Raw genomic sequence first — 12861 nt, 5'->3', positions numbered from 1 at the left:
ACCTTGCCCTATTCCTGTCATGGCATCTATCAGACAGCCAGAAACAGCAGCTGGCAGATTACCTATCAAGAAAAGTCACTTGCGTTGTACAGAAGGAGAATATTAATAGTAGTAGGCCTTGACTGACTACTCTGTGTGACTGGGTTAGTGGTAGCTCAACTCTGAAGTGGGTATGAGATAGGTTAAACGATGCCTATGGCTGCTTTTGTTTCCTGGCAAAGCTAGGAAGGAAGGGATGGATAGGAACTACCTTCTGCTCAGGGAGGGTGCAGGGGGAGGAGTAAATCCTAACTCCAGACAGGAGCGTGTTTGCACAGTGTTCTCTCCAATGTGTATTTCTGCTAATATTTGAAATCTGTTGTTAATGTCCAGAAAGGAAACACAGGGTGCCGTCTAAAGGGTCCCCTCTTTCAACCTTGTCCCTCAAGGTAGCGTTTTACCTGCTGAACCGGAGAGCACGCGCCTGGATGCAGCGTGCTCCTCCTCAGTCCTCCTCTGCAGAAGTGGGTCTTTTCTCACTTGGCCATTTGGACTTGTCTCTGACCGCAGCCCACTTAGGTGAGGGACTTTGTGTTGCGTATTAGTAGGGAGAGATTCATAGATACTCCAGCTTTTATCAAAACATCCTTTGTTCTGACTCCTCTGTATACAAAGCCGCCCGGTCTATGTTGTTGTATATGTAACTTTTGGGTGGTGGTGGGTTTTTACTGTTGTTCTAGTTTGCTTTGCACTGAATTACTGCCTTATATGAATGTAACTTTATCATATTTATTTGAGAGGACAGCATGAGAAAAGCAAATAATTTGTTTTCTTTTTAAGATTGCATCCATCCACAAGTTCAACTTCAGAAAAGTCACTTGTGCCGGCTCAGGACCCTGAGCGATCGCTAACGGAATACATCCATCGCTTAGAGGTTATCCAGCAAAGACTAGGGGGTGTGCAACCAGGTAGGAACCACCTTGTGACCCCTCACGGCTGCCAGCAGTCTGGGCTGCTTTTTGCAAGGTTCTTCCTACATACTACGTATAACACTTAAAGCATGTAAAGAGCATCGTTTTAATGAATAATTATAATTATTGGGGGAGGAGGAGAAAAAAATTAAGTCTCTGAAATGAGACATTTTTGTGACTCATATCTAAAACTTGTCCAAGTGTGGCATTTCTCAAAATAAGTTCTTAGTGAAATTCTTCAGAGATAAGGCTGAATAATTTCATGCGATTTCCCCCCCTCCTGGTATCAAGTCTAAATGAGCAAGTGTTGCAGTTGTGTATAGAGTTAATTTGCTTTAAAGTCAAAGAGAACCATTGTAATAGCTGAACGGGGCTTTCTCTGCAGCACAAACTATACTACTTCCCTCGTTTATCGCTTCCTTATTTTCCATAGCAAATTTAAAAGAAATTTGGAGGCTGTTAAAAACAGCCATCTAGTTCTAAGATAGATCAAAGAGCACAGAAAGGATTGTAGTGGCACTTATCTTTGCTATTTAAAACATTCCCACCTGATTTCTAGACTAAATTTACTTAGTTTAATCTTCTAGTTACTCGCTCTTGTTAGATTGTAGTTATATCATGGAAATTCCTTGTCCCAAGAAAGAAATTATAACTGTTATCATGCCATCCTCAAATCATCTCCTGTCAGGGTATGATTAGATGTGTTTTCCAATGTTTTGTTATTTTTGAGACTTCAGTCTCAACCTTCTTCAGCGTATCAGTACGTCTGGATGGGAATGACAGAGCTGGACCTCCAGCTGCAGAGTCATTTGGGCTGGACCAAATACAATGGTTTCCTGGTCTGAGCTAATACGGGCCTCCAGGTCAGATAACGCCACTGACGTTTTCACCCAGCCTTCATCCCTTTCATCTGCTGTGGCTCTTTCCTTCCTCATGTTACTTCTGGCTGCTCATCCCCAAATCAGTTCACTTTATCATACTGCTTTTGGGTCACTACCATCCTTGATCTCTAGGGAAGCACTGATTACTTCCGCCAACCACTGCCCTTGGCTCCCCCTAATTTCAGCCAAAAGCTGGAAAGATTACCAGGTAGGTATTTGGCTGTGGCACCACGGGAGGGCCACGCGCATTCCTTCACACGTACACATCTTACATATTTCTTTCACTAAGCATAACCGTTGTTTCCCAGGCAGGCTTGCCTCCTGTAATTGTCCTTCAGCCTTTGCCCAAAGACGTGTGGCTTTATACCGGTTTTCCCAAGATGAGAAAAATATTTGACCATATCCAGAAAATCTCAGCCAGGTAGCAGTGCTCTTCCTGCTGGCCACTCCTCTGGTCTTTATCATCAGCAGATCATCTCTGTGGTGACTTTTTGGGAGAAGGGGTGGGGATTCAGTCACTGGTCACAGCATTACACAGTGACTCTTGGCCCTGCCATCGTTGCAGATGCTCGTTCAGATTGCATCTGCTGCACTGGCTCCTCAGCGGTACCGGGTTTGGACGTTAATCTACGCCGCAGAGGTGCTGTGTTGTTCTCACTCGGTTTTCCCACAATTTATAAAAGGCATTATTAATTGCAACTACTGACTTTACTGCTTTTGGAAAATTAATGATTCTTAAGTTAATTTCTGAGGCAGATTTTTTTATGATCACGTGTTGCATTCCTAAGGCATTTTTAGTGTTAACTTTGATAAATTCAACTTTAAAATTACGTGTTTCTCTAGAAAGAGAGGAATCCTGGCTTTGTCAATGTTCATGGGAGCCTGGTGTGGATGAACAACAGCTCTGGGGAAAGTCTGAAACATTGCCTGTTTTTCTGGTGCTATGAGTTGATCTAATTAAAAGTTTAAAAACAAAGAAAAAAGGGTACCTTGCTTACAAATCCTAGCCTTGCTAATATCACTAAAGTCAACAGCTACAGCGACACCTCCATATGGGAACTTTGACATTGTTCTCAGCAGGATTTTACCTAGAAACCTTAATACTGTGGTTTGTTGGGTGTTTTTTTTCCCAAATACTGCAGTTGTTTATGGCTGATGTAGATAGTTAAACAGATTTTAGAATTGAAACCTGACAGCATTTCATAGAAGTAAGGTATTCTGCTGTATGCTAAGTGTGGCATAAGTATTCCACAACTGGGACACCATTAATAGCAATTTTGTGGAAAGTATGTATCATTTTTATAATTTTCATGTTACGAGAATGATGATGTCAGGAATTACAGACCGATGCCTGTAAGCAAAATGATTTCCCAGTTTCTAATGAACTTGAAAACATCTACTCAGTGACAAGACCTTGTCCAGCAACAGAACGTGTACTGAATCATCACAAGAGTAGTAGAGTTGGTCAGAGCAACCCCGTTGCTGCGTGTAGCGTGCTGGCGATGGAGCGCTGGTCTTAATGTGCAAGTGTTTGCTTTGGCAGGCGTGTGAGCTTTCAAATCGTGTTTTGTATTGTTCCTAGGTGGCTCATGAAAATGGTAATTGCTTTCAGCGTAGCTCATATGAAGCACTTTGAGGAAATTACGTGCTGCTAACTGCACCCTGTTGCTTCATAACACAAGCAGTTTCCTAATATTCATTTGTTTTATTTAAATTTAGGACAGGTTCCAGGCCCACCTCGCCAGAGAAACATGGAAAAGTGATGAGAAGGCTTCTGAAATGTGTACCGTGACCCTCCCAGGTTATTGCTTGCTTCTGACTTGGTCCACACTGAATGGAGACACTTGTGATCTCTGGTGCAACTGAATAAAGGGCAGTGCTTTTGCATCAGTTTTTTATATGACTCTTTTTATTATATTTTAGTACTTTAAGAGGAAATGACTTTTCACTGAGAACAATGTTTTACATTCTCATGTGAAATTACTACTCAGTTAACAGCTGAAGTGTGCCTGCATCACTGTATTCTAAGTTGCAAAGAGTCTCTTTGGTGTTTATTTTTCTATAGTGTATAGCTGGATTCCTTGTAAAAAAAGTTATTAAAATGGCATTTTATTAGTGAATGCTTACATTGTATGGTTATTTATTTCCACCTTACCCATTTACGGTTTTTTGCTGTTGCTAAAATTGTTTGGGGTTTAATATTTCTGTAGGATCATTCTGACTAACGGAACAGCTAAACTGCTCTCCCATATATCAAAGATACATGAATTTAGGGTTTGCTCTTCTGGTTTTACAATAAAGAAGTTCTCCCTCCCTCAGTCTTTCTCATGACATTCCACTTCAGTGCCAAGCCACCACTCCTGGAGCTCTTCTGTGACTGAGCTATGCGTGTGCATGGTGCATTTGGTCTGACAGAACTCATGCAATGTAATTAATCTGTGCCTGCTCGGGGCGTCAAATGCACATTAGATTTTCCTCCAGCATGACCTTCACCTATCAGACTCATCTTCCCAGCCCTGAACTTGACTCGGTATTAAAGCTCTCCTTCCAGTTTCCTTTGGTGTTCCCTCTGGGGAGAGGGAAGAGCAGAGCTTTAGGGGGAAACTGCCTCGGTGCTCAATGTAGGGTGTTTCCATACAGTAGAGGATGTCTGCCCTTACTGTGCTGCATGTGTGTCCTGTCTGGGGCGTCCCCACCCTGCTCCAAATGACAGCTTGGGCAGGTGGCTTCTCTTGCTGCCCTGGCACTGGTGTGCCAGGTTGTATTTGCCGATGATTTGAGTAAAGGTAATGGGCGCTGGTCTGCATGCGAGCAAACCTGTGCTGCAAGTAGTGGGACAGAAGGGCACTAGTCTTCTCCTGGGAGACTTACAAGTAGGTTGGAAACAGCTGAACTCAGCTGTCTGGACCCTTGCCTCTCCCTCAACTTAGCAGAGACTCAGAGTAGTCTGAAAAGGAGCTGCTTCTGACACTTGGCAGACTGGAGCATCTGTGGTCCAAAATAGATCTGCATTAGACTGGTGTTTATAGATGGGAAGATTAACAGAGTCAATGCAGGAAAGCAGACATTAAGTCCAGTTTAAGGTGTAACGGGATAGAAGAGGAATAAGTGAAGCTTACAAGCGCCGATTCAGAAGTTTTTAATACAGCTTCTGGACTGCTGGTAGTTACCTGTCCCATTTAGTCTGGATCCTTTTAGCTTCATTTTCCTAATTCAAAAGGCTCATAACTTTTGTTTAACTGTACGCATTTTTGGCAAAACCAAACAAACCCCCTAAACTATATCTACCTCTGATTAAGGGAAACTCCTGATTGCAAATCTGAGCTCTGCCCAGTACCCTGTGCTGTAGGTACCTGCCAAGGAGGCAGTTCCAGGTGTGAACTAAATTGCTGGAGAGAAGAGACATTCTGGTGGTACAGCCATTTCTATCATAATGTCTCAAGTGCAAAAATGACATTCCCAATATCCTGCTGAATAAGACTTCTTCCTGTGATATTTACCTGTGGTATCTGTTGTCATGATACTTCACAGAAGCCAAGTGCTTCTTGGGATAACCTAAGGTTCTTCTCTTTCTTTTTCTTTAGAAAAAGTATAGGCAGAATTGTAAAACCAGAAGTATTTTAAGACTCTGGAAATGTGAAGTTTCTACCTTTGAAACACATGTGTACGTGGTGTTTAACTTTTGGAGTATCAGAAAAATCTCTTCTGGAGGCAGATTATTCTCCTACAGCCGATTGAAAGATAGTTGTCTACAGGATGTTTGACAATTGAATATTGGTATTTGTCTGAGATTGATATACTTACTTAACTGCTTTTGTCTAATATTGGTCTTGCAAGCTCTTCTTTATCTGTCGGGTAGATCCCCATTTAGTTCTCTGAAAAACAGCATGGTATGACACACTTGAAAAATAGAGGAGCCTGGTGCGAGCAGCAGGGGAGAGGAGCCGTTTGTGCCGACGACGGCCTATCCATGGGGAAAATGAGCAGTGTCAAGAGCTTCTGTGCTGTGTGGAGGAAATGCTGTGGAGCTTTAGCGCCAACCCTAGGCTAAGGAAGAGTCTCTACTGGAGGTAGCAGACTGCTCCTGCTCCTCATGGCTCCTCAGCACGTGCTTCTGCCTCTGGGTTGATTGGAGCCTGGCTTGACAAAGTGCTGTACCTGACAGGTCTGTGTATTTTTGTCGTTTGGTGGTGGGAGCACCCAAGGCTGCGTTCCTGAGTCACCAGCAGGCTTGGAGCATGGCCGGCAGGCAGCACGCTGTGCAGCTCAGGCTCAGGAGACTGCAAAGCCGCCCTCGGTTCCACCACCTGTAACTGTGGTGGGTGGTCCTGCCACATTGCTCCCAGCCTGGCTGCCCTTTGGAGAACCTCTTGCTGGGCTCCTTTGCTACCTGCCAGGCTGCCCGCTCGAGGCAAAGGTGGCTGTGGGAGCTGGGAGCCATGAGGTGCTTTGCAGGTGGCCTTTGGGTCAGTTTGTGTGATGTTATCTTGGCACGCGTACAGAGGTTATTACTCCGTGGCAGTTACAGCAGAACTATTACCTGATTGGGCATAAATTTAAGAAGGCCATGAACAGGAGGTGCCTGATTTGGTATAAAAGCTTGGCAAAAGTAACTTCACTTGTCCAGAATTCCAAACCAATTTGAACAAGTTTATGCTGGATCAGTGGCTGTATCCTATTTCTTTTCAAAAGCTGATTCTAGGAGCCTTCACGCTAGATGTGGCATTCTGTCAGACTGCGCGCTCTGAATGGTGTTGGTGTCCTTTTTTTTAGCATACCACGAGTGTATCTTCTGTTATAAATAATGTGCATTTGTAGAACAGAATTCCAAACCGGCACTCAATCAAATCTGTAATTTCACATGTGAACTTTTTCACACATGCGCTTCTCATTTTGACTTTGTAAGCAGGAAGGTTATTAGACCTTAGGGCCTGTACTAATCAGCCAGTAAGTAGTGACACTGCAAATCTAAGTTAATGACTAGTTTTAAAATCTGGCACTTTCCGGTGCACAATTAAAAAAACCTGACCTTTTAAAGGACAAAAGGTAAATTTTACGTGTATTTAATTAGTTTCCCGGCATGCCCTGGTGTTCGTAGGTTGGCATATCATAAGGATCAGTTCTGTTTCAAGTGAATTTGGTTTTGCATTTGCACATTTTTAAATCAATCTATAGTCTAAGTAATTTAATGTCCAAAAGAGTCACTGCTCTTAGATCAGTCACTGATAGGGTGAAAACGATTCAAGTATTTCCTTAGTGTGCACACAAAAGCCATAAGAACAAACATGATTTTCCCTCAGCACTTTGTGCCAGATGCAAGCACAGCGGAATAGTGGAGAACGGAAGCGTTCCTATGTACAGCCCGCTCCATCCTTCTCACAGATGAGGGCTGTGGGTGAAGTAAGGCTGTTTTAGCGATTCACCTCTAGGCCAGGAGAGCTATCAGTAACTTGATGTATTTGCTGCTGAGGCTTCCCCAGCCGTGCTCCCCCGCCACCCGTGGAAGCCAAGCGCTCAGCACCCACTGAAGGGCAGGGCTCTGCCCCAGCCTCTGCAGGGCTTGCGTTCAGCTGGAGCCTTTCCCGGACACTCAGGGCTGTGTTGTTCCCCTGCCTCACCTCCTCTTGCCCAATGCACCGCAGCAGCCCCTCTAAGATAGTCTCCTTGGGCCTCTGCTGTTTGCAGAAATGCAGGCAGGATGCGGGGGGCAAGAGGCAGGCACTGCCCCCCCCCCCCCCCCCCCCTTCAGAAAAGAAATTGGCAGAGAAGGATTCAAGCCCATCAGTCTTTCAGGATCTGTGAGCTACAGCTAAGGTGTTGCCTGTGGCTACACTCCCATCTGCTCCCTGGCTCCCAAAGAGAGAGTTTTCTGAAGGGCAGTGCAGGTGGGAGAAGTGTTTCTGCCCAGGTGGGGTGGTAAAGTCAAGTTTTGAACAGAGTGGCTTTCCAAGTCCTGGTGCGGTGCGGCTGTGCCTTCTGAAGGGCAGTCCTACAGGACGCGTGCTCTGCAACACGTTGACCTCAGTAGCACGAGCAGAGAAATCAGAGGCTGAAGCATTTCGTGACTGGGTGGGGAAAACAGAAGAGAGAGGGCAGGAGCAGAAAAGGGAAGCAGAAGCAGGGACCCACTGTAGTTAACAGGACCAGAAAGTGCCTGATCTTCCAAGTCATTTTTTGGTAATCGTCCCTGAATGGAGCGTGAGTAGAGAGTCTCCTACTGCTGCAGTGACCTGGAATATCTGCTAGTACAAATGTCTGCCTGTCTCACCCTGAGCTACGCTGCAGCATGCTATCCATCCACATTTCACAGAATGCAAGCACGGTGCTGGCAAACACGAATGCCATCCTATGTCTTGTTGCTTGGAGACTTGCAGCTCCTAACTGCTTCCTTGTTTGAAGGCTGCACTGTACTATGGATGCTGGGGTGCTGCGTGACGTGAAGCCATGCTAACCCATGGGAAACCAGTGTGGGTTTTTTTTGGGTTTTTTTTTTATACTTGTCATGTACGTGCGTGAGGAAGAGAACAGCGTTCACGTGATGTCTTCCTCAGCAGTGAGGTGCCCTGTTCCCAGAACAAACTCTTCAGCCTCTGTCATTCTGCCGCCAATTCAGGAGCAGGGTCTGAAGGGATACCAGGTGCAGTGCCACAGCCATGTTCTTCTGTAGCACTGCACTCGGGAGGCGAAGGTGCAGAGAAAAGGCTTACCTCAGAGGCCTGGGAGAGGCCTGCACTGCCCCTGCCCCATGTCTGATACCAACACGAACCTGGTCCCCACAAGGGAGACCTGCTTCTGACAGAAGTATTGTTGGTAGAAAACTTCTCCCCAGATTTCCTCCCTGCTTTCTGGCTCCAGGAAAGTTATTGGTACTTGCAGAGCCATCCTGGTGGTCAGGACCGCTGGCAAGGTCCTGGATTTGCCTTTGCCTTCATCTCTGCAGGCTGCAGGAATGCCAGAGGAAGATCATGCCTTGGTGCCTGCCACACATTCACCCTGGAACCTGTGGTTAAACTGGGATGAGCTACCGCATCAATGCAGGCTCCAAACCAAACATTTCCTGCTGGTCCCTGTAGTGCTCTCCAAAGGTGGTTTTTCTTTTTTTTTTTTTTTTTAAAAACTTCATGCAGGCCCAAGCACCACTTTACACCCAGGCTCTCGCGTCCCCATGCCCGCTCCTGGGAACCGCTGTCAGAAGGATAGGGCAGGATTATTGCCGATTTTCTGCTGGGAGGAAGAAGAGGGAAGGGAGAGAAAGCGCTCTTTCGGTATTTTGAGAGCGGGACACCAGCAGGTGTGGAAGGGAAAGGAAAGGACAGCAGCTGGATGAGGCTGAGGGCGGGTCCTGCCGAGGCCCTTCCTCAGCGGTGAGACCACACCGGGGTGAGGGGGGCTGGGGCCTTCCGCAGGCCAGGGGCTCCCTGCCCTCACCACGGGAGGGCGCCCGCTCCTACGGGAGCTTTCGTTGGGAGCCTAGCGCTTACTGCGGACGCAGGCCGGGTTCCGCCGGGCTCTGGGTTCCCGGCCGCGGCGCTCCCCGCACCGGCGGCGCCTCACGCTGAGGGACCCGCCCGCAGCCGCTTCCCGCCGCCAGGGGGCCCGCGCGCGGGGCGGCTCGCGCGAGGCGGCCTGGGAGCGCTCCGCCCCGCCCCTGGCGGCCGCCCCGCCCCGCCCCTCGCGCGGGGCACGCGTCCCTGGCTGCGGCAGCGGCTGCGCGGGGCGGCAGGGGCGTCGTCGGCGCCTTCTCACGTCCCGTCCCGTCCCGTCCCGTCCCGGGGCCGCCGCCTGCCCCCGCCTCCTGCTCGGCCCCGGCCCCGGCCCCACCTGCGGCAGCGCTGGGCGGCGGCTTTGGCGGGGCCCGCTCGCTCCTCGCCCGCACCATGGCGGCGGAGCGCGGCGGCTGCTCGCTGGAGGCGGTGCCGCTGCCGCCCGAGGTGCGCGAGAGCCTGGCGGAGCTGGAGCTGGAGCTGTCGGAGGGTGAGGGCGGCCGGGCCGGGGGACTGGGCGGCTGCGGCCGGGGACGGGGCGGGGGGATCGGCCCGGGCCGGCCGGCGCCGCGGCAGGAAGCCCGCGGGTCGCTTCCGTTGTCCGCCCGGGGCGGGGGCCTGGTCCCTCCGAGGGGCTGGGGAGGCGGCGGGAGCCTCGTTCCCCGGCTCCCCCCGCGGCTCCTCTCCCGCCACCGGCCCTCGGAGGGGAGCCGGGCCCGGGGCTGCGAGGGCCTGCGCCCTTCTGGCCGGGACTCCTGGCCAGGCAGCGGTGGGGCTCGCCCGGCGGCTGAGGGACCGCTGCGGGGGGAGGCGGCTCCAGCCCCCGCGTCCTCGGCCAGCGGCCCCGGGTGGAAGCGGTGGCGGAGGCCCTTTCTGAGGTGGCCATGAGATGTTTTACCGTTCGATCTGAGCTGGCACCGAAACGGTCGGTTGGTGTGCTGCTGGATATTCTGAAAATACCGGTTCGGTATTTTTTTTTTTTAAATTTATTTCTAGTTATAGCTAAAGTCTTAAATCCGTTTTTTTTGGATCTCTCTACAATTCCCAGAACTCTTATGCTTTCCTGTATATGAGGTTTCAAGGCAGAAATATGGTGACATTCCCTCCACTTCTGTAGCTAATGACCCCTTGGTCAGAGGTGGCAGAGCTGCAGTGCCAGGCTAAGGTTCACTTTGAGAATATCAATGAGCCCATCTATTGGTTTGATCCCCCCAAAAGGTACGGTTCCTTTCCTTCCACCTCCAGGCTTGTGTTTGGTGGTAACAGTCCTTTTGTAGTCCCTGGGGAATTACACTTATTTTCTTGGTAGGATTGGGAGGTTTTTTGCAGACTGCTTTCCTGGTGTGGCCCACCCTGCAGACAGGCAGGTGTAGACATGTGGTGCAGGAGAGCACACGGGGGATGGAGGGGACCAAGGCAGCATTTTCTGGGAGCAGTTAGTCATTGCGTTGTCCCCAGCTGTGTTGTCAAGCTGTGCCTTGGACAGAAGAGCTAAAAAGCTGTTAGTGCCATGGTCCCGGGGGTAGGAGCATTCAGTGGCTTCTCAGATGCGGTTTTCAGATCAGTACGTTCAGGTGGGGAAAACTAGGGTTATTTCACCTTCATATGCCGGCTGACATATGTCATGGTTTAGGAAACGATTCGCGGATCAGATGTCCTCACCTCCAGTGTGGAACCTTTGGTGCAGAAGCAGGGGAAAAGTATAGGGTTAGTAACTTCGTTGTCCAAGTTTAACCTGTTGCTGCATGTCTGTCAGAGCAGTAGGAAGCAGTACTTGACGTGTACTGTTGCTTGTGCAAGAGGAGTTCCTGTGACTTGTGAGCTGCAGTAGCGTGCAGCTGGTACCCGCGTGCTTATGCACTGCGGCCATGCTTGGTGCAGCGGTTCTTGCGTGCGTGCCTACTGGCACTTGCCGATTGGCCGGGATATCCTGGGGTTGGCTCTTCTTTTGTGTAGGTCCTGACTGTGTGTTTGTTTAACCACTGGAATCTTTTCTTATATATGGGCCTGCACTATGTTAAATCTGTGAAACGCCCAGAGTGATTGCAAATTGTCTTCATGCAGCGCGTCTAATACTGAAATTTCTATTGCTGCATAGCTGTTGGATTAATTAAATGATTGGATAAAGTGATAACGTTAGCTGAAACATCTTGACTGCTCTGAAGACTTTGTTTATGATCTTAGGTGTGATCTTTGATCTAAGGCGCAATTCCTTTTCTGCCTTGCCTAAATGAAAAATGAAAGCGTTTGCGGGCAGGAGTTCTTCAACATCATGTAATATGTTACGTGCCCATGTTCTGCGATGATTTGGAGTTTGTATATGATGCTTTTAATGGGCCCCTCCATCATTAATATTCAGAACTTACTTGGAGAGGACGGAATAGTGATCTAGGATTAGGTACTTGCATTTTAATCTATGTAAAGTGGATACAAATTTTGTGTAGTACTCTAATTCTAGAAGTAAATTGATAGCTGTAGAGATTGTCAGTTATTTCCCTTTTTACGGGAGTGGAATCCAGCCCATAGTGGAAGGCCGTTGCTGCCAACAACTTCCTCAAGTTTTCAGCAGCCTTTTTACGGGATGTACAGTGCTTTTCTGCACTTTGTGTGTGGCTGTTGTAGCTGACCTCAGCCTTAACAAAGGCTTTTGTGTGTGTGTGAAAACAGGCGGACTGCAGGGACATGTAATGGGGGATTTCTGATGCTGAAAACACTATAAATTGGAGAAGGTCATACTTGGGAGGATGTTACCATAATCTGAGAGGAAGTGAGAAGGAAGGAAAGGAAAAGAAGAAACTTGAGAGCAAGTTCCTTTCTACTTTGCATGTGTACTTTGTTAATTGAAATGTTATGTGTGCTATGTTGGGGCAGGAATAACATACGTTCTCTCTGATTACATTATTTTCACCTATGAATAAATCAGGAAGATGATTAGAAGCTTCCTTTGGTTTTGCCCCAGGTTGTCATAGTGAAAGTTGGGAAAACTGTTTACATTTCGATGTAGAGGAAAATGAAGATAGAGTACATGTCTACTTTCTAAAGGCAACTCAAAATCCCAAATAAAGTGTTCAGCCTTGAAGAGTTTTGGATAGGGAGGGAACTTCCAACTCTTGTTACCATTCTGGTTGCATGTGGTGTGAGGGATCCTTCCACTTTTTACAAGATCCTAATCTCTTGATGGACAACTCTTTGTATTCTTCATGCACTAGAAAAATAATTGGGAGGAAAAAAAGAAACTTTAGAACAATGCTGCTGTGGTGCTTTGTTATATCAACACTGTAATTTCTTTCTTGTTGAAAAAAATTATTGAATCTTTTAGTGAAAACTGAGAGATCTGCCATGACCTTTTGGGGAGATAAGGACAATTTTGAGACGGTGATTGGCAGCTAAGCTGAATTGTAGCTCCTTGAGCTGTAGGCTAAGCTTTCTTACGTTAAGACTGTAAGATGCTGCAACTTTCTGATGTCATGGAAAGATGTGGAGTTCCCTGATCAATCTGGCAGGATCTTCTGTGAAAGCATGAAAGCGATGCTGTGAAAGTCCTGT

The 12861-nt window shown here is 47.9% G+C and overlaps 2 protein-coding genes across 16 annotated transcripts in view; both read left to right on the top strand.

Moving 5' to 3' along the window:
- Positions 1-3951, top strand: part of PCNT (pericentrin) — a 100859-nt gene extending 96908 nt beyond the window's left edge. For all 13 annotated transcript variants that reach the window (XM_075755815.1, XM_075755813.1, XM_075755818.1 and 10 more), the window contains 2 exons: positions 820-947; positions 3551-3951. In XM_075755815.1, coding sequence (XP_075611930.1) covers positions 820-947; positions 3551-3594 — 172 coding nt within the window. In that variant the 3' untranslated portion in view covers positions 3595-3951. The remainder of the gene's footprint in view (positions 1-819; positions 948-3550) is intronic.
- A 5546-nt stretch (positions 3952-9497) lies between these two features.
- The window catches only part of DIP2A (disco interacting protein 2 homolog A), a 137388-nt gene continuing 134024 nt past the window's right edge, over positions 9498-12861 (top strand). Inside the window, exon 1 of one of the 3 annotated variants that reach the window (XR_012835958.1) lies at positions 9498-9805. Coding sequence is in view for 2 of the 3 variants with exons in the window: in XM_075755819.1 (XP_075611934.1) it covers positions 9709-9805 (97 nt within the window). In the remaining variant the exon portion in view is untranslated. The remainder of the gene's footprint in view (positions 9806-12861) is intronic. The other 2 variants (XM_075755819.1, XM_075755820.1) reach the window with 2 other exon arrangements.

Source organism: Balearica regulorum, chromosome 6, assembly GCF_011004875.1.
Source record: "Balearica regulorum gibbericeps isolate bBalReg1 chromosome 6, bBalReg1.pri, whole genome shotgun sequence".
NCBI classification, from domain to species: Eukaryota; Metazoa; Chordata; class Aves; order Gruiformes; family Gruidae; genus Balearica; species Balearica regulorum.
This window is presented reverse-complemented; position numbering and strand designations above follow the sequence as displayed.